We start from the raw sequence: 20,706 nt of genomic DNA on the forward strand, positions 1-20,706 counted from the left end.
ACCTTCGTCTTGCTCGGACTCGCACGCAGGCTTCAGATGCGAGGCTGCTGCATCAATGGATCTACGTACAGCTTGCAGACCTTTAATTTGTCCGTGCACGATTTTTTTTTTAAATTTTTTCTTCACACATGGAGAACACAGATCGACAGGAACACACCGAGAAATCCGAGCTCGGCTTTTTCCACCCCCCCTCTTCATCTTCAGCCAAGGAGATCGATCGAGCCCGTGGAACGATGAAAGAACAGAACACGAAACAAAGGGAGGGAAATAAAAACCGAAAATTCTATCGGAAATCGAGAAAAAAATCTATCTTCGCTTGCATCGGGCATGTAATAATCAGACTCCGCCTACCTGCCGACGCTCCTCGTGACATCACCCATCATCCCACACGGTCGACGGAAAGTGGTACGCTGCCGCTCCAAAACTTGTTCATATCCGTCTCTCTCTCCTCCAAGACCATGCCCAAATCACCACGATCCTAAGCCAGCCCAGACCGCTCTCAAAAGCCGAATTTCTCAAGCAACAGCTCGTTCCAATCGCTTCGAAACCTAAATCCACTGCTCAAATCATACACACATTGAACGACACCTCCCACCAAACACACACACACACACAAATTTCGGAAAGAGAACTGCCAGCGCAGATCGCCATCCGACCACGAGGCTACCAAAATGCAGCGCCCAGACTCGTGCCAGCCAGCCAGCCATCACTCCTGCTCCATCTCCATGGATGCACACACCACCGCGGCCGGCCACCATCAGCGACCACAGATAGAATCGAGAGGGCAACCGCACGAGCACCAGCTCTGCTCTCACGGCGGAGACGACGACGACGACTTCCATGTCACGACCCACCCCCCTATCCGATCCCAAATCGCACGAGGAAACTTCGGGAGGAAAAAAAAAACGCACCTCCCTGGCCACCCGGGCGCGTTCCCTTGTCTATCCCCCCTGTGCTTGGAAGCCCATGAGAGCACACCAAGAACAAGCACAGGAGACGAGAGAGAAAGAGAGAGAGAGAGATAGGAAAAAAAAATCCCCAAAATCCAAGGCCGATTTATCTTCGCCAACATCTGGCCAGCTCCATCCGAGGCCGTTCCCGCTGCCTCCGCGAGGTCTCGGGAGGGGAGAGGAGCTCCCCGACTGACCGAATTCGCGAGGCAGGCAGGCACGCAGGCTTAGGGTTTGCCAAGGTGCTCCGGCGCCCTGACTCGCCGGGGCGATCTAGCGGCCGGTTCCTCGGTTCCGGATGATCTTCAAGCGGAGTCAGCGGTCGGAGATCCTTGCGCCGCGGCGCTGCAATGCCGCGGACAGCGGAGGCGAGGACGAGGGGGGAGGCGGCCCCCGCCCGAGGAAGAGGCGGAGGGGCGACGAGTTCTTCCCCGTCGACCTGCTCGGCGACGTCCCAGCCTCCAGCATCCCGTACGCTGCCTTCGGGCTCCGGTGGAGCGAGGCGCCCGAGGCACCGCCAGAGGCCGCGCAACCGCCGCCCGCGGCGAGGCCGCCGGTGGTGCGCTCGTCGCGGGGCCGCACCCTGGTGCTGCCCTCTAGGTTCAATGACTCGGTACTTACCGACCCCTGGAAGAAGGAGAAGCCGGCCAGGCCGCCGCCTCCTGTCAAGACAGAGCACTTGGCGCGCAGAAACGAGCTGCTGCACAAGAAAGGTGCAAATTTTGACAGCAGCGTTGCATTGTCCGAGGTAGATGACGACGATGAGGAGGAGGCCATGGTGGAACGTTACCGAGCACGCCGCAGTTTCGGTGCCTCCAGGAAGCACTTAGCCTCTTGGAGCACGCTTACCTCGGTACATGATGAACCATACAGCAATCACCACAGGAAGGAAGTAAAGCTTAGGCATTACTATGAGGAAGACGAGGAGGAGGAAGAGGAGAAAGAAGATATTTTTCACTGTACCGAAGAATTGGTGTATGGGGACATTGTGTGGGCAAAGCTTGGCAAACGCCAGCCAATGTGGCCAGGAGTGGTGGTCGACCCAACTCAGCAGGCCGCTGCCGATGCAATGCCACCACAACCTCGCGGTGTCGCTGTGCTTTGTGTGATGCTATTTGGCTGGCGCACAGAGTTCAGTGGCGAGAAGGTACAATTTTCCAGTGACTGTTGTATTCAAACTGGCTGACTTTAATTTCCACTGCTTTTCTCCATGGGAAATGATGCATTTGATGATATGAGTTGCAGAAGTACGTGTGGGTGAGGCAGGGGTTGATATTTCCATTTTCAGACTACATGAACCGGTGAGTAGTAGTTTAAAATGCATAACTACATGGACAACTGTTAGAATTCTGTTAAAACACCTGCTCGAGTAGTTTTGACAACTTTACTATGGTTAGAATATGCCAGCTTGTGCCTTAAGAACAAGTTGTATTTGTCATCTCAGATTTCAAGGGCAGACAGAACTAAGCAGTTGCAAACCTGCTGATTTCCGGAGGGCAGTAGAAGAGGCCTTTTTGGCTGATCAGGGATTCTCAGAAGTAGTGGTACATTGCAGCACCAAGGGCCAATCTGTGGTGTGTCATTCTTTCCCAGATGATTTACATGAAGTGACTGGTTCAAATGAATTGGAGTACCAGCCACAGATTAAGGCAAGTTGATGAATTTCTTTATAGTTGATACACAACTAAGGCTATGCATATGTGTGTAGGATATTTCAACAGTAAATCAATGCCTTATGCAGTCTTCTACGGTTTATTTAATGTCCGTAAATTTTATTTCGAGGGAAGCTTATGATGTTACATTGCCTTGCTTCTTAAATAGGAAGAATTCAGGTGAATGTCAAAGGACCCTAAAAGAATTGATGTATGACAATGATAAAATCTTGAAACAGATACACTCTAACTGAATCATTTACTATGTACTAGCATATAGCCCATGCTAACGCGGCGGCGTGAGTGAGAGGGAGGGACGCGGGGGAGGGGGAGGTTGGGGGTGGCAGGGTCGCGGGAGAGGCAGAGAGATGATGGACGATCCAAATAATATTGTCAATTGGATTTGAGTGAGCAATGGAGAGGGGGTTATCCAACAATCTGAACCGTTGGTTTTGATGTTGTGTTAAGTTTGGGTGCAATTTGTTTGGTGAATTTAGTGGAGGTTATGGATGTGGGGGTGATTTGGTTGGGTGGGTTTTGCAAAGTTTAAACTGGTGGATTATATAGAGGTATAGAACTATAGATAAGCAGAGTGATATTGTTCTGGTAATTCTCTGTGTGGAACATGAAAGTTTCTTTCCCTAGTTCTAGGTTTGTCTATCTCCTGGCAAGTTTTAGTTCTATAAAGTCACGTCAGCATACCCTGTTACATTTAAAAGATTGTATTAAAACTACTGCGGTTAGATGATATATTGCCTCAGTAGATTAATTGTATTTGTTTGATCAGTTAGATAATATATTGCCCCAGTGGGCTAATTCTGTTTGTTTGATCACTTAGATGATATATTTCTTCAGTAGACTAATTCTATTTGTTTTATCATTCATGCAGCAGTGCAGAAGAGTGCTGCAGTGTGAGAGTTGTGGAAACTGCTTTCCCAACAAGGATACAAACAAGATGGTGTATGTGATGGAGCAACTTGCTTGCAGACTTTGTGCCAGGGTATGTTTTGTCGTACCAACTTTAATGCATACATTATGGTTATCATGTTGGCAGAACTTGAACATGTAGACCTTACTCCTAACACTTTTGTTTTTGCACCTGCAGATCTTAGCATTAAAAAAGTACTGTGGGATTTGTTTAAAAAATTTGCAACATAAATATGGCGGAAGAAGGGTAATACAGTATGTAGATGCTTAAGTGTTAAGTGTAACTCATTATTTGTAGCTGCAAATTCTCACGGGAATAAGTAATGACCAGGTTTGCTGTCATGGCTGTGAAAGTTGGGTTCATGCAGAATGCGATGAAAACTGCAGCAACCTCAAGGTTTGTCTTTGTTTTCTCTTAATGACAGACCAAATACATCTGCAGTATTTTAGCAAGTGCCTATAACATGCTCATAACTAAATGTGGTAGGATCTACAAGACAAGAAATATCACTGTCCTTACTGTAGAGTTAAAATGAATTCAACTCTCCCCGGGAAGAACACAAAAATTTCTGATGTGAGGTACGCGAGAATCATTTGCTTATGTGATGCTTTCATATTTGAAGTGTTTTTTTGACAATAACATGTCTACTATAATGATTTTGTTAAGCAGAAAAGATAGTTCTGCACAGAAAGGAAGCAAGCCTGACAAAGTTGCACTGGTCTGTTTTGACATGGAAGGAACATACGAACCAGATCTCGAATTGTAAGTTATGTGCTGTGTTAATTGCACATGAAATTCTTTTACGCCATTTTCTATCTCTGTCCACCACTTCTCCTTTTCCCCTTTTGTGCCTATCACTCTGATGCGATGTTCATAGTAGATTTTTCCTGACCTTTTTGGCAGAATTTCTTGCCATTGTGGCCCTTGCAAGGGACAGAAATTTTTGTTCAATGAATGGGAGCGGCATGCTGGCTGTAGAAGTAAAAATTGGAGATCCAGTATTAAGCTTAAGGGCTCGTTGATGCCATTTGGGAAATGGGTGCGTATAGTGGCTACAGCATACATACTTTTAATTTTTATCACTAAATAGTACAGAGTCATAACGAGAATATATTTGTCATCCAAATTAAGTTTGTATCACGTGCTTTCTGTTTTTGTATAAGACTGTCAAACATTTTGATTTACAGATAGATCGACATCAGCCAGGCGTGTGCCCTACTAATCCTCCAAAACGCTCATCTCAGAAAATGAAGAAACAGAAGTTAATTGATTTACTGAATGGTATAAAGCTTTCATTTTAATCTTAGTAGCTTAGTTGTTTTGAAGATACTTCTCCCAGCAGATTTGAATTCGTGGAGCTTGAATTTGTTTCCCATGCAGACCCATATGATCCTGTAAATGTAAAATGGACGACAGAAAGATGTGCAGTCTGTAGATGGGTTGAAGATTGGGATTACAACAAAATTGTGATTTGTAATAGGTAAATGAACTTGTATTATTTGCAATTTTTTTCTCCAGGCTCAATTTGTTTTGAAATATGGTGGAAATCCGAAGCTGCAACTAACAACACTCATGTTCAGATGTCAGATAGCAGTTCATCAGGAATGTTATGGTGTGAGGGGTAAGCAAGACTTTACTTCATGGGTTTGTCGGGCTTGTGAAAAACCTGAGCAAAAGAGGGAGTGCTGTCTTTGCCCTGTAAAAGGTAATCCTTGTGCATTTGATAACTGTTCTGTAATTCCTTTCTTCGGTAACTGGGTGCATTTGGAAAGAAAAGGCAATAGTATTGGATGAACACATTGATATAACTGGGTGCATTTGAAAAGACAAGGTAATACCGTAATAATACTGGATGAACACATTTATACTTCTGTACAGATATTCGAATGTTGGTCTGTTAAATTAACAGGCTTTTTACATGAACACATGTTTGGTATTTGCTTCCCTTCTCAACTTCCATGACTATTTCAGTAGCTAAAAATTGAACCACAATTGGTGTCGTGTAGAATGGGTTTATCAATTCTGGATTTCAATATCTGGGTGCAGTTTGCTCTCTTTTTATTGAGTATTTTTTAATCATTAATCCTGGCACCTGGTGAACTTTGAACTATTGTAGGTGGTGCTTTGAAGCCAACAAATGTTGATAACTTGTGGGTTCACGTGACATGTGCATGGTTTCAGTCACAGGTTGCTTTTGCTAGTGATGAGCTCATGGAACCTGCTATTGGGATATTGAACATTCAACCTTTGTTATTTATGAAGGTTGTTTATCTTTCGTAGTTTCGTACTATAATTTATGTTGCTCAAGTGGATTGACCAACAAGTAATACATTTCTGTGCTGAAGTATGGCAGTCTATGCTCTATGCTCATCTATCTCTGCAGATGTGTGTGATTTGTAAGCAAATACATGGTTCATGTACTCAATGCTACAGGTGCTCTACTTACTACCATGCCATTTGTGCATCAAGGGCAGGCTATCGAATGGAGGTACATCAGCACTGAACGATAACTTTATGCTGATTTAAATGTTTAATAATAATAATAATGGTTTCCTTTTTCTTTTTGTCTCACATTTTTATGTATGGTTGTGTGTGTGTGTGTGTGTGTATATATATATATATATATATATATATATATATATATATATATATATATATATATATATATATATATATATATATATATATATAATTGAAAATGGCTTACAAAGACCACGAATAACTTAGATTTGTTAAGCCATTCCTGGATGGGTGATCATCACCTAAGGTGACGATTACACACATATGCTATTCATCATTCTAAGTGAAGCTTCATCTAGCCGGTAATTACCTATTCGTCATCTTAGGTGAAGCTTCACCTAGTTGATAATTACTGAACGATCTCTAGTAATTATGTATACATATGTGTGTGTGTGTGTATATATTACATTAACTCTTTTCCATGTATGCAGCTTCACTGCTTGGAAAAAAATGGCAGACAGACAACAAAGAAGATTTCTTACTGTGCCCAACATCGGTAAGATTTTTTTTTACAGGAGGAATTGAAAAAAAGTATGTTCAGTTTAGTGATTTATTTAGCCTTGTTCGTCTTAGTGAGAGTTTAATCACTTCTTATTTCTGCACAGGAGCCCTAACCCTGATAATGTTTTGATAATTCAAACTCCTGCTGGGACTTTCTCATCAAAAAAGCTTGTTCATAGCAATGGCAAGGTAGCTGCATCGAGGCTGATCAGGAAAGATATTCCCTTGGATTTGCCATCAGAAGTTAAAATTTCAGAGAACTTATCAGCGGCGAGATGTCGGGTTTATGTTAGGAAAGATCTAAAGGTATTTTTATATTTTTTCTTGGAGTATGTCTATTTCCATAAAGAACTTACTTTTAAGATGAAAGTAGAGAATACAACTCTAGAGTAGCTACTAGACGAATCTTACAACTGACTTTCAACATGGTGATGTAAACATACATTTGCAATGAAGTTCTGGAATGTTGATTGTGCATCATAGGATACTAATGTTTGGTCTTTCAGCAAGTTTCACTTAAGTATGCATGGTTCACTGAACGATAGGAATAATCCTCTCATATTTGGTCCTCGTATGAGATGAGTGGGCTGTATGGGGATCATTTTATTCTCTAATGCAAGTATGAGATGAGTGGGCTGTATGGGGACCATTTATTCTCTAATGCAATGAAGCTCAGCTCTCCTGCTTTCTCTAAAAAAGATAGCAATGTACCAATAGTAGATAAAGTTATTGACTACTAAGCATGCTACATGAGAATAACTACAAAAAAGGTGCAACCATTCAGAATGCTGCTTGCACCTCTTGTAAGTATCCAATATGCCAAAGAAGGTATGTTTGGACCATGGGGGATACAATTGATGATTTGATGTTTATATTTTATGTTTGATCTCCAAAATGTACAACAATTTTTGCATGTACCCCACCTGATGTTACCTGTTGTACTTTAAAATTAGTTTTATCCATTTGGACAGGGACTATGGTTAGAAATTATTGTTGCAATTCAACCAATGCTAGAAAAGTTGTTTGACGGTATCTAGACTTGTAACCAATTCTCCCTTGTTAATAGAGGTTCCTGACTTGCCAAAGGCCTGCCAAGTGCCAACCTCAGGTTCAAATCCACGAGAAAAGAATAATGATAATCTCTACACTGATGCTTGCTTTGCTATTTTATTGCTTTTAATAGTTTATTCATGTCTATTCATCAGCCATTGGTAAGTCACCTGGTTCGAAGCATAACTGTGTTTTATTATCATGCAGAGATCTAGAGAGGGAACAATTGTACATCATGTTAGAGGACCTTGTCAACACCGCTGGGAAGAAATTGATAATCTGAATCCACCAAGGGTAAATTTCTGATTTGCTTCATAATTTGTTCTCTTATAAGATTTTTTTCTCTTCTATTAGAGTTTTGTTTCTTATAGAGCAAGTTTTTATACTTATCTGCAGGAAGAGAGGGATCCAGAATCTTTTTGTACTTTCAAGGAGCGTTTGTGTTACTTACAGGTTGGTGTGTCTAGTGCTTTCAAGTTTCTGTAGTATCTTCTGGCTTCTGTGCTAGTATGATATTATGTTTTATTTTTCTACCTTATTTCAGAAAACAGAGCATGGTAGAGTATGTTTTGGTAGATCAGGAATTCATAGGTGGGGACTTTTTGCTCGGAGGGACATTCAAGAAGGAGAAATGGTACTTTCCGTCACTATGTGCCATGTTTCTCTTCAGAATTGTGGCTAGATTTACTTCATTGTGATGACAATGCTCACTTTCTATGTTTATATCGTTATTTCGGCTATAGTTTCTCATATGTTGTAATAATCGGTGGCCTACTAACCCTCCAGTAAAGTCGGAGTTTCTTTCTGCCCCATTCCTCTTACTGAAATTGAATTACTAGAGTTGATTTCTCAGAAGTGCACTGCTTGCGTATCCAATAAATTTGCTCATGCAAGCAGTTATTTTTTTAATATATTTTCAGGTCCTTGAGTATCGTGGTGAGCAGGTCAGACGAAGTGTAGCTGATTTACGTGAAGAAAAATATCGTGTGCAGGGCAAAGATTGCTATGTGAGTCTTCTGGCATTGTTACATTGGTTCATCAGATATGTGGTGTAAAGAACTTGAATAGATTTTCCCCTCGGCAATTGCGATCTCTATATATACACTGCATATGTGGTTATGGCTCTGGGTCTGGTGACCTTATTATGCTATGGAAGCTCTGGAGATCAAACAATTTCGTCACTGACAATCCTTTTCTGCTATTTCTGATATTTTAAATGGTGAAAGATGGCACGGTGTTTATAATCATGTTCCATGTATTCATATTTAACAATAATTGGTGATATCTTTATGAACTTGTCTTTTCTACTTCACTGTCTAGCAAATTGATAATTACATTTTTCTTGATTTCTTTCCTTTGTGCCCTACAGCTTTTCAAAATCAGCGAGGAAGTGGTTGTTGATGCCACAGACAAAGGAAACGTGGCACGACTGATCAATCATTCTGTAAGGACCATATGCCTAATTCCATATATATGTTTACCTCTAAAATAGATGCTCAGTTGACCTTTTTTTTTCATGCAGTGCACACCAAACTGCTATGCAAGGATTATGAGTGTTGGACATGATGAAAGTCGTATTGTTCTAATAGCGAAGAAAAAAGTTTGCGCTGGTGATGAGCTAACGTATGTTATGTGAAACGAATCCCTCTCTTTGCTGAACATCTCTACTATTATATATCCGTTCCAAAATTAAATGCATGTGAATTTAGTTTTGTCCTAAGTCAAAAAAAACCTCTAGCTTTGTCAAAGTTTGTAGAAAATGTGCCAAAATCAAATTTGTTAGCTAAATCCACCATTAAATGTCTTGGTAAGTGCATTTTAGTTGGTATTGCAGATGTTAATTCTCTATAAACTTTGTCAAAGTCACAAAGGATTGGCTTAGGACAAGACCAAAAACGGCCTATATTTCGAAACGGGGTCATGAACACACAACTCTCGACTGATCATGTTATTTGCTTTGTTAATTCCAGGTATGACTACCTGTTCGATCCAGACGAGGCCGATGAACGCAAAGTGCCATGCCTTTGTCAGACTGCTAACTGCCGGAAATTCATGAATTAGTTCGCTTAGATGTCAGAGGATCACTGATATAATTTCCCCCCCTTCTTATTTACCCCCGGGTTTTCTCCCTCTCGATGATTCATTTCCTGGTATATGTTAGAGCTCAATTTTTGCTTACATTCGTTTTTAGAATAAGTATAGTTAGAGCTCTCAAAATGTGGAGCTTCCATTCCTGTAAATACCACAGCTGTAATCACTAGGGACAGTTCATTTTTCAAATAAAACATTTTTTGTGCTATGCTGAGCTCGATCATGCACATTGGCAGACATTGACGTCATGACATGTCCATGTTCTTTAATATAAAATCATCATACGGTTGAAGCCTCCCCTGCCATGTACTCTCCTCCATCCTGAGGTGTAATTGTGTTCTGATTATCAAAAGTGGAGCTTTGCCAGAACGTTGCAGCCTTTACATTCCGTTGTCACCTTCTTCAAACTAAAAACAAAGTAACTGCTGTTTTGTGCGCTGTTGGGGACCTAGAAATCGAATCCGTGCAAAGCAACGTTGGGACCTTTTTCTCTTTCTTTTTTTTTCTTCTTCTCTGATCACAAGTCGACACGACTTGAATGATTGATTGATGCGGGCAGAGCAACGTGCTTCCTCCGTCTCACGTCCTGCATTCCTGGAAGGAAGAATCGAATCCGGAGAAAGCCGCCGGTGCGCGGCCGATTCGATCCAACGCTACAAGCGCCACAGCCCGCAGCGGCAGACACTTGCCCGACGCGGTTCCTGCTCTGGCGGCGGGGTCGTCGGGGTGGCGCTCCATCCGATGCAATTCTCGTGCCGCGTCCCAAATCAAATTTCCGCCCCTCATTTTTCTTTAAAATATGCCAACTCTATCGCCCACATCCCTTCGTGCGAGGTAAACCATTCCATGCGCACGTGGTTCCAGTATATATAAGACGTAACCACCTTTAATTTAAAGATCAAGAAATATACTTAGTTGTCTCTATACCACTGCATAGATATACATATGTATAAAGAGAACACGCTTTATATTGTGAAAAAAGAAAAAAGTGGTTACACCTTATATCTTGGGACGAAGGTAACAGGGGCGAAGGGTCTAGTATAACCTAGTATTAACTGGGCAATACCTTGGGCCAGCCTAGTAAGAGATTATGGTAGCCATCTCCTTATCCTCAACCAGCCTACGACGTCTGTTGGGGACTTATTCTCAAATGCTATGAGTTAAAAACAAGGCAACACAAATGTTAATGGTTAAAGGTCTTTTGTCCTTCGAAACATTATTTCCCTTAGGATATAATGATCTCCGGACGAAGGTCATGAAGGACATCCTTCATCATCGCAGTATATGTTAATAAAAAAAGAAGCATATGAAATATAAGAGACAACATGAATAATTATATGACATTACTAATATATCTTCTTTATGTTAACATGGATAAACAGAAACAATATTGAATTATATTTTGTACCTTCGGCTTGACAGTAGGTAAAAGTCCAAGCGTGACGCACAAATGAATACAAGTCAGCGGGCGTACTGTTCATCTATTTATAGGCACAGGGCGCAGCCTGTGTAAATTTACATTCATGCCCTTCATATTTACTATTGACTTATGAACAACCCAATGGGGACTAGATAGCCTTTTCCTCTTTAAGTCGGTTCCTTTTTCCGACATTGCGCCGAAGCTCCCTTGCGTGTAACTTCGGAGCAACATCAATCTTCGTCTCAACCACGCTTTTCACATCGTATATGGTTTTAACCCGAGTCCGAAGGTACCTGTTCACGTGTTACACTTAGAAAACATTGTTAAATCATGTTTTTGAGGACATTCGGAAGACGAAGGCCCCCAACAGTAGCCCCTCGCAGTATTAATTTTTTAAAATAACGAATTCAGACTGCGACATTGACGAAGACCTTAAGCCGAAGGTCCGAAAAAACACCTTTCCTTTGCTAGAATAGCAACAATCAATGACAGATGGGGCCCTCCAATTTTCAGCGCACTGGGCGTATAAATAAGAACTCACACCAGCTGCATTTGATACGCTGTTTCTGCCATTTGCATTATTTTCTCAAACTTTTAGCTCTTGCTCACTAGCACTTGCTAGATTTTCAAGCTCTCTGAGCTTCGGTTTAGAAAAAAACGTGTTTTCACCATGTCTGGAGAAAAAATGTCCCAGTAAAAGAAGGTTGTTGCAGAGACAAAGTTGACTGAAGAAGTGAAGCTGTTTGAGGAGAAGAAGGTTGTAGATCCTTATGTTGCTGGATTTGTTGAGTCAATGGCAAAAACAAACACAGAGAAAATTACTAAAGAGATACTGGAAGGTTTATCTGAAGATACTGGTGACAGCGATAGCTAAGATGTGGAAAGTGGGGATGAAGATTCTGAGGATCAGCCCTGGCGGCCAAGTCATTCAATCTTCGGAAAATCGACCATCAAACAGAGTCATCTTGAGGACATGAGAGGAAGGTACTTTCGGGACATGTCTATTGTTAGGGCTGGTGGAGACAACAACGTTCCTGCCCCTGAGGAAAACGAAGTTGTAATTTACCGAAGCTTCTTCAAAGCTGGGCTTCGGTTCCCTTTGAGCAAGTTTGTGGTTGAAGTGTTGAAAATCTACCAGATCTTACTCCATCAGATTACCCCCGAAGCTATAATAAGGATGGGGATTTTTGTATGGGCAGTAAGGAGTCAAGGGCTAGAGCCAAACGTGAAGTGCTTCTGCAGTATGCATGAACTTCTATATGAGACGAAAGCCATGGGTAAAGAACAGTACCACAACAACTTCGGTTGTTATGGATTTATCGCTCGCCCCAACGCAAGCTACCCGGTGCCAACGTTTCGGAAGAGATGGCCCGGAGCTTGGATGGAAGAATGGTTTTATGTGAAAAATGATTTACAAGCAAGGGAAGATATTAAAGAAGTCATTCTGCGCCCTATCTGGTCCCGCTTCGGCCTCCGAAGGCCGAAGGTAGAAATTGATGATTCTGTCGAAGCATGCCAGAGAGCCTTCAACACTGTTTGCTCCTTTATTGGCACAAGGGATTTAATTCAGGAGCATATAGCCTTTAGGGTATGGCCACTTGTAGAAAGCTGGGAAATGCCAAAAGAGACCACCACCGACTCTAGCAAAGATGGTCTGGTTTGACTGAAGTATACCTTCAGATTCAGGGAGAAGTTTGATGAACCCAACGACGACTGGCTGAAGTGTATCGAAGCTACAAGTGATGAATTGCTTGGAGCTTATTCCAAGACCGAAGATAATGCTCTATCCACAGCCTTCGGAAGACGGGGGAGGAAAAGACTGAAGAGGGTTTTTGATGCCATTGGCTTCATATACCCCGACTACTGCTATCCGCTGCGGGGGCAGGGGAAAAAGAGGAAAGCTGCTACTTCGGCCACCCCAGTTGAGCCTGTGCCGAAGGGCAAAAAGTTGAAGGTTCTTATCCACCGGCCGCGTTACATTGAACCGACCGTGGTGCCTGAGTTTGGCGCAGGGTCCTCTTCAGCGGCCAAAACAATACAAACTGCTTCGACTGCACATGGCGCTGAAGAACCAGCTGTAATGCCGAAGATGCATATAGCAGAGCCAGCCGAAGATAAGGCTGAAAAGGCTAAAGAGCCAAAGATTGACGAGATAACAAAAACGCCAAAGATTATGAGCCTTCCGATAGAGGTAGATCTGCTAAAGATACAAAAGACTTCTGCTGCCACTCCTAAGAGGAGAAGGATGGCAAACGTGCTGAATGTTGTGTTGGAAACGACGAAAGTCTTGAGTCCTGCTCTTGTAAAGAAAGTCGTTTCAACCGAAACTAAATCGCAGGCCGAAACCGAAACTAAGCAAGCCGAAGCTGCACAAGTTCAAGCTGAAACCGAAGCTACGCAAATTCAAGCTGAAACCGGAGCTAGGCCTTCAGTGCCTATCACAACAATGCTTGCTGCATCTGAAGAAAAGACGACAGAACAAATAGTATCTGAAAAGATCGAAGCTTCTGCTCCCGAAGATTTGGATAAAGACATTGACTATATCATTCGTCATGCTTCGGGAAAAGAACTATCCCAATAAGAAAAGCTAGAAGCACAACACTATGCCCAAAAATTGAAATATCCGAAGGGGGCGTTAGTGTTTAATGGTAGCGGCGAAGAAGATTTTTTATACTGTCTCCCGGATAACAAAGAAACATCTGTCTGCCGGGAGATAGGTAAAAGCATCGGATTCCCGAAGCTGGAAGACGGTCTTTCGATTTTATTAAAGGACGAACTTGCTGACAACTTATCATACAATATCATAAAGGTATAAAAACTACTTATAAATTTGAAAATGAGGTATTTTATTTGTCATACTTATTCTTTCCTCCACTTGCATGGCTTGATTCTTAGTAATGCCCTTAGGGCACGGAAAAATCTAGAGGACGAAGGCTATACAATGGCCCTGAACAACCTTCGTTCAGAGGTAATTGAACTGAGAAACGAAGGTCTTGAAAAAGACAAAATCTTATTCTCTCTAGTTAACAAAGTCAAAGAAGATGAAGCTAGCTTCAAAGCCCATACCGAAGCCCAAAAGATTGAAATTGAAGACCTTCGGAGGCAACTGGCCGAAGCTAAAGAAAAATGCGCGCTCGCAGAAGCTAACCGAGAAATCAGTGAATATTGGAAAAATCATTTAGGCCCCATTTGTTTCGTTGGAATTGAATTCCATTTTAATAATTATAATTTAGACAAAACCAATTAAGTTTATATATTTATATATGTAATATATTTGTATATTATTCTAAATCATATGAGAGAGATTGTTATATACTATATTTATGTTATAGCAAAGCAAGTAGAATAATGTGCTATAAGTTGTACATCAGAAACATAACATGTAAATCTATAGAATCAATTTCCGTCTCTCACCACATGAATTTGAGATAGTCTTATATGATAACTTTGGAAAGCGGTGGAATGTCACATTCTAAAAAATTAGCCTATTTCATTAGTAAGATTCCAATTCCTCAAAATGAAAGGAAACAAACGGGACCTTAGAGAAAAACGTTGAAGAGCTTCGCACATCCAAGAAAAGATGCTTTGAAAAATCCTTGGACTGTGTGAAGAAAATAAAAACTAGTTTTGCCAACGTGAGCGCCTACTCTACCAAAGAAAACGTCTTTTGAACTTCTTCGCCTTTTTTTCGGCGGTATAAGTTATGTATCCCCTTAGAACGTCTTTTGAACTTCTTCGCCTTATATTTCGGCGGTATTTGGCTCTGCATTCTCTTTGGAACGACTTTTAAGCAGAAAACTTACTCTGCGCTCCCTTAGGAACGACTTTTTTGTAGATTCGGCAAAACTTACGCTGCGCTCCCTTAGGAACGACTTTTTGGTAGCTTCGGCAATTTTTAGCTCTGCATTCCCTTAGGAACGACTTTTGAGCTTCGGTGATTTTTGAGCTTCGTAAGTCTGTGAAGAAGATATATTCTATCTCGATGGAAACAAAATCATTAAAAGAATTTAAAACTAGATTTACATTGCTTGTTCCTTATTAAAAAACAAAATGACGTAGAACATAAAAATATTTCAGAGGTAGGATATCGCTCAATAAATATGCTTTGATTCTGGCACAGTACTATTGACTGTAAAAGCTTCGGATTCCTCCCTGAATTCACGTTGTTGTTGAGAGTTTTGGCGCCCTTCTGGCTACTGGCTTCGGGGATATGTAGGTTGCAGTGGTGGTGGCGCTGGAAGCTGAGGCCAAGAAGCATGTGAATGGCTAGCCAAAGCAACAGAGGCGGCAGGGTGATTGCCCACATATTCTGGTATGTAGGGAGAGTGGCACGAAGCAGTGTGCAAGACCTGCTTCGGCTGATTTTTCTGAGCTTCGGCTTCTGCGATCTCCTTTTGCTTCAGAATAATGATTTGGCACATTCTTGTAGTATGGCCCTTGTCCTCACAGAATAGGCAATAAATTTTCCTAGGCTGATCCCCATATCTTCCGCCTCTGCCCCTAGCGCCTCTGCCCCTTGGAGCTGGCGGCCTGAAGGAGCTTTGCTGCTGCCCCGAAGACTGTGAGGTGTATTGTGGCCTCTGAAGCTGGCTTCCTTTGTCGTCGTTCTGACTGGAGCTATGGATTGATCTGACATGCCTAGAGTGGATTCTTCCTCCGAAGCCCCTGGTCATCTCAGAGAATCTATAAATTTCCTCCCTTCTTTGGCAAAAGTCGTTGTCAGCCCGAATATACTCATCCATCTTCTGAAGCAGCTTCTCCAAAGTTTTTGGGGGATTCCTGGCGAAGTATTGAGCCGTAGGTCCTGGTCGAAGACCCTTGATCATGGCCGCAATGACAATTTCATTGGGCACTGTACACGCTTGTGCCCTCAGTCGCAAGAACCTTCGGACATACGCCTGAAGGTATTCCTCATGGTCTTGCGTGCATTGGAACAAGGCCTGAGTTGTAACTGGCTTCGTTTGAAAGCCTTGGAAACTAGTAACCAGCATGTCCTTGAGCTTCTACCATGACGTGATTGTCCCTGGCCGAAGAGAAGAATACCATGTCTGGGCTACGTTCCAGACTACCATGATGAAGGACTTTGCCATTATAGCTGCATTGCCTCCGTATGAGGATATTGTTGCCTCATAGCTCATCAAAAATTGCTTTGGGTTCGAGTGCCCATCATACATGGGTAGCTGGGGTGGCTTGTAGGATTGTGGCCATGGGATAGCCTGCAATTCTGCTGCCAAGGGAGAAGCATCATCAAAAGTAAAGGTATCATGATTAAAATCATCAGACCATCCATCTTTGTTGAATAAGCCCTCTTGACGAAGCTCCCTATGTTGGGGCCTTCGGTCTTGGTCATCTTGAGCAAGCTGACACACTTCCTTAGTAGCTTCATCGATCTTCCTTTGAAGATCGGCCAGCCGAGCCATTTTCTCCTTTTTCCTTTGCACTTGTTGATGGATGATTTCCATGTCCCTGATCTCTTGGTCCAACTCCTCCTCCTGGAGTGTTGGACTATTGGTCTTTCTCTTCTGGCTTAGAGCCTCTGAGAGGGAGAGAGAGATTCTCCTGGTTTGTGTCCAGTGGCTGCAGTGCAGCAGCCCCTGGCATTGTTATCTTCTTCGGCGACATGACGAAGGTTAGTGCTTTGCCGAAGGTTGTGGAAGTGAGTACACCGGAGGTTGGCGCCAATGTTGGGGACTTGTTCTCAAATGCTATGAGTTAAGAACAAGGCAACACAAATGTTAATGGTTAAAGGTCCTTCGTCCTTTGAGGCATTATTTTCCTTAGGATATAATGATCTCCGGACGAAGGTCATGAAGGACATACCTTCATCATCGCAGTATATGTTAATGAAAGAAGAAGCATATGAAATATAAGAGGCAACATGAATAATTATATGACATTACTAATATATCTTCTTTATGTTAACATGGATAAACAGAAACAATATTGAATTACATTTTGTACCTTCGGCTTGACAGAAGGTAAAAGTCCAAGCGTGACGCACAAATGAATACAAGTCAGCATGAACAGTACGGGGGTACTGTTCATCTATTTATAGGCACAGGGCGCTGAAAGGGAAATATGCCCTTGGGCCATTTCTAAGTATTTTGGTGATTTAGTGTCCAACACAAGTGCTTAAGTGTTAATATATGCAAAGTGGTGGACAAAGTGCAAATCATGTCAAAAGGTATGTTTCTAGACTTAATACATTATTTTTTGGACTAATGTATTGTGTCTAAGTACTGGAAACAGGAAAAATCGAATTGGAAATGAGATGACTTTGTTCAGCCAAAGTCTGCTCAGTCTGGGAGCACCGGACTGTCCGGTGGTGCACCGGACAGTGTCCGGTGCGCCAGGCTGGCTCGAGCAAACTGGCCGCTCTCGGGAATTCACCGGCGACATACGACTATAATTCACCGGACTGTCCGGTGAGCCAACGGTCGGCCGCGCGATCTGCGCGGGACACGTGGCCGAGCCAATGGCTAGAAGGGGGCACCGGACTGTCCGGTGTGCACCGGACATGTCCGGTGCGCCAATGGCTCTCTGGCTGCCAACGGTCGGCTTCGCCATAGAAGGAAAGAAATCGGGCACCGGACACTGTCTGGTGTGCACCGGACTATCCGGTGCGCCAGACGACAGAAGGCAAGAATTGCCTTCCCAGATTGCTCTCAACGGCTCCTAGCTGCCTTGGGGCTATAAAAGGGACCCCTAGGCGCATGGAGGAGTACACCAAGCATTCCTTGAGCACTCTTGATCACTCACACTCCATTTCTGCGCACTTGTTTGACATTCTAGTTATTTGAGCTCCGTTCTAGTGTGCTAGTCTCTTGAGCTCAAGTCTGGGTCTTGTGTGTGCGTATTTGCTGTGATCTTTGTGTCTTGTGTGAGTTGCTAATCCCTCCCTTGCTCCGTGCTTCTTTGTGAACTTCAGTAAGGGCGAGAGGCTCCAAGTTGTGGAGATTCCTCGCAGACGGGATTAAGAAAAGCAAAGCAAAACACTGTGGTATTCAAATGGGTCTGTGGACCGCTTGAGAGGGGTTGATTGCAACCCTCGTCCGTTGGGACACCACAACGTGGAGTAGGAAAGCGTTGGTCTTGGCCGAACCACGGGATAACCACCGTGCCATCTCTGTGATTGAAGAAGTTCTTGACCACGCCACCAGTGCTAAAGCCGACACGCTGAGCCACGCCAGATCAGTCGGCGGAAGATCTACTATTATACATCTCTTGCACGACTCACGTGGTAAGCACCACGTTAGTAGTCGAGCGGGCAGAGGAAGGGCACACATATCCAGTACAACATCTGGTCTACTTCATCAGCGAGGTTCTGGGGCCCTCTAAAAAGAAGTATCCTCAAGTTCAAAAACTATTGTACGCAGTACTTCTAACTGCTCGTAAGCTCCGTCACTACTTTGACGACAACAAAGTCATAGTAGTCATCGGGTTTCCGATAGGGGATATTCTTCACAACAAAGAAGCCATTGGAAGAATAGCCATGTGGGCCTGTGAGCTGGGAGCTCACGGCATTGAGTTTCTGCCTCGCACAGCAATAAAGACTCAAGCACTGGTTGACTTTGTATCAGAATGGACCGAGCAACAAGTACCAGACAACACGGAGGCTACAGAAGTATGGCGAATGTATTTCGATGGCTCGCTGAAACTGCAGGGAGCAGGCGCAGGAATCCTATTCATTGCCCCTAGAGGTGAACAACTCAAATATGCTCTTCAGTTATCATTCCCAGCATCAAATAATGCAGCAGAGTATGAGGCTCTGATCCATGGATTAAACATTGCCATATCTCTGGGCATTAAGAGGTTGATGGTATATGGAGATTCACTTGTGGTCATAAGTCAGATAAATAAAGACTGGAATTGCTCGACTGATTCTATGGGAAAGTACTGTACAACCGTCCGAAAGTTAGAAGACAAATTTGAAGGGCTAGAATTCCATCACGTGGAAAGAGATCACAACGCAGCAGCAGACACATTGTCGAAGCTAGGATCCTGTGGCGGAACTGCCCGAATTATTCCAACTTAAGTGTCCAAGTCCCGCCTTAGAGGCTAGACCACACTTAAATGGGAATAACCCGTCAATCCCTCGGATCTAGTCCGACACGGCCACTGACAGGATCAAGTACCACACTCTCACTCGAAGGTGAGTCACAGAGCAAATACAATAAAGCATAAAACCATACATGTCACAATGTTAAATTATTACATCACCATCATCATCATCGGAGTTTTTGCAAAAGTGACCATCATTGTTTGAAGTGCAGCGGAATGAAACTAACGGTAATTAAACAGAGAGATGGGGAAGCCTGTCCCATCACTCCTCATGCTCCTCCTCGGCCGAGGCAGGGTCCCACTCGACAGTCCAACCCGGTGGCAGGGTGGTCGGCCAAGTTATCCCAGCAACCATCTCCTCCAGAGAACCTGTAAAAAAATTATGCCACAAGCAAGGCTGAGTATACTAATACTCAGCTAGACTTACCCGGTGTGAGGAGTCTACTCCTCTACCTCTAGACATGCAGCTGTTTGGCTGTGGGGTTTGGTTGCCAAAAGCACTAGCTGAGTTTCGAAATCAAGATTTTAACTTAGTCAAAGTTAAGTGTGACTCTCTTAAGGCTAAAAGTGTACTATCTATTCATACAAAGTAGCAAACATTTTAGCAATCAACATCTTATATCATCTCCGCGTCATTCCACTTGTTACTCAATGTAGCAGCATGGATCAAGCAGTCTCATTAGCTGCGAGAAGCAGACGATTCGAATCGAGTTTTTATCCTTGCAAGGTAAACCTAAACACACGACATGCAGGGGCACTCCGTCCCCACACACATCAACCGTCCCCATCGATTCCCCGTCAGCAGAACAGGGCTCACCGCCTTGGCGTACAATGCCTCACTGACCCCGACTGGCCGTCGTGCAGTGACCGCACTTGTACCCACCATAACCGGAATGGGAGACCTCGTCTCAGGACGCGTGAGGGGTAAAGTCCACTGCCAGGTTCAATCAGGTACTAGGCTTACCGATTTACCATATTTCTCGGCATGTGCTTAGTACGTTCAAACGCTTGACTCACGGTACCACACCTTAATCCTTATTCACATTTTATCCCGTGGACAACCAATCCCCATGGATTGTTGTCCACAACCAACACCAGTATGATATGGAAGTGGGTACAATCAATGTCCTGACCTCGCGCGAGTGCTAGAAAAATCACTCGACTTCTACCGAGATCCTACTTTATAAAGCAGCTACTCGACTTAGCATTCTAGTATTCATCTCAATAGGATTCCTGAGATCATGCAACTAGGGTTTCAAGAAATTCCTACACTTAAGTGCACAATCAATCCTACAATCATGAAGTGAAGTAAAATAGCATAAATAATAGGTTATGCATAAAACCGGGGCTTGCCTTCCAACGCAGTGGCAGGCAGGTCCTCTGGTGCTGGCTCTGGTGCTGGGTCTGGGGCTACCTCCTGAGCAGCTCCTTGCTCCGGCACGAGGATGTACTCTCCGTCAGCAAGATTACAGTCTATCGAAATGCAATGAACATGTATGTCATGATTATGCATGATTTAATAGCATTATGCAA

At 43.2% G+C, this 20,706-nt stretch overlaps 1 protein-coding gene across 2 annotated transcripts; it reads left to right on the forward strand.

Annotated features, from left to right (window-relative positions):
- Nucleotides 1–392: 392 nt before the first annotated feature.
- LOC100383419 (uncharacterized) lies at nt 393–9,900 on the forward strand. Of its 2 annotated transcripts, none has more exons than NM_001361635.1 (23): nt 393–2,097; nt 2,196–2,251; nt 2,395–2,599; nt 3,492–3,602; nt 3,708–3,776; nt 3,861–3,926; nt 4,017–4,108; nt 4,200–4,292; nt 4,434–4,569; nt 4,718–4,811; nt 4,911–5,010; nt 5,111–5,235; nt 5,647–5,792; nt 5,914–6,018; nt 6,482–6,546; nt 6,656–6,857; nt 7,809–7,895; nt 7,998–8,054; nt 8,146–8,235; nt 8,522–8,608; nt 8,971–9,045; nt 9,124–9,224; nt 9,572–9,898. In NM_001361635.1, the coding sequence occupies exons 1-23, from the start codon at nt 1,249–1,251 to the stop codon at nt 9,660–9,662; spliced, it is 3,102 nt and encodes a 1,033-aa protein (NP_001348564.1). In that variant the 5' UTR covers nt 393–1,248; the 3' UTR covers nt 9,663–9,898. The 2 variants fall into 2 exon arrangements, with proteins under 2 accessions (NP_001348564.1, XP_020397848.1); XM_020542259.3 differs by having other exon boundaries at nt 944–2,097; nt 3,495–3,602; nt 9,572–9,900.
- The last annotated feature ends 10,806 nt before the right edge of the window (nt 9,901–20,706 follow it).

This window comes from Zea mays, chromosome 8, assembly GCF_902167145.1.
Source record: "Zea mays cultivar B73 chromosome 8, Zm-B73-REFERENCE-NAM-5.0, whole genome shotgun sequence".
Lineage (NCBI taxonomy): Eukaryota > Viridiplantae > Streptophyta > Magnoliopsida > Poales > Poaceae > Zea > Zea mays.

Coding starts and splice junctions, on each gene's coding strand:
- LOC100383419 (NM_001361635.1), top strand. CDS start 1,249: ATGATCTTCAAGCGGAGTCAGCGGTCGGAGATCCTTGCGCCGCGGCGC. Junction 2,252..2,394: donor TTTTCAGACTACATGAACCG/GTGAGTAGTAGT, acceptor TTGTCATCTCAG/ATTTCAAGGGCAGACAGAAC. Junction 3,603..3,707: donor CTTGCAGACTTTGTGCCAGG/GTATGTTTTGTC, acceptor TTGCACCTGCAG/ATCTTAGCATTAAAAAAGTA.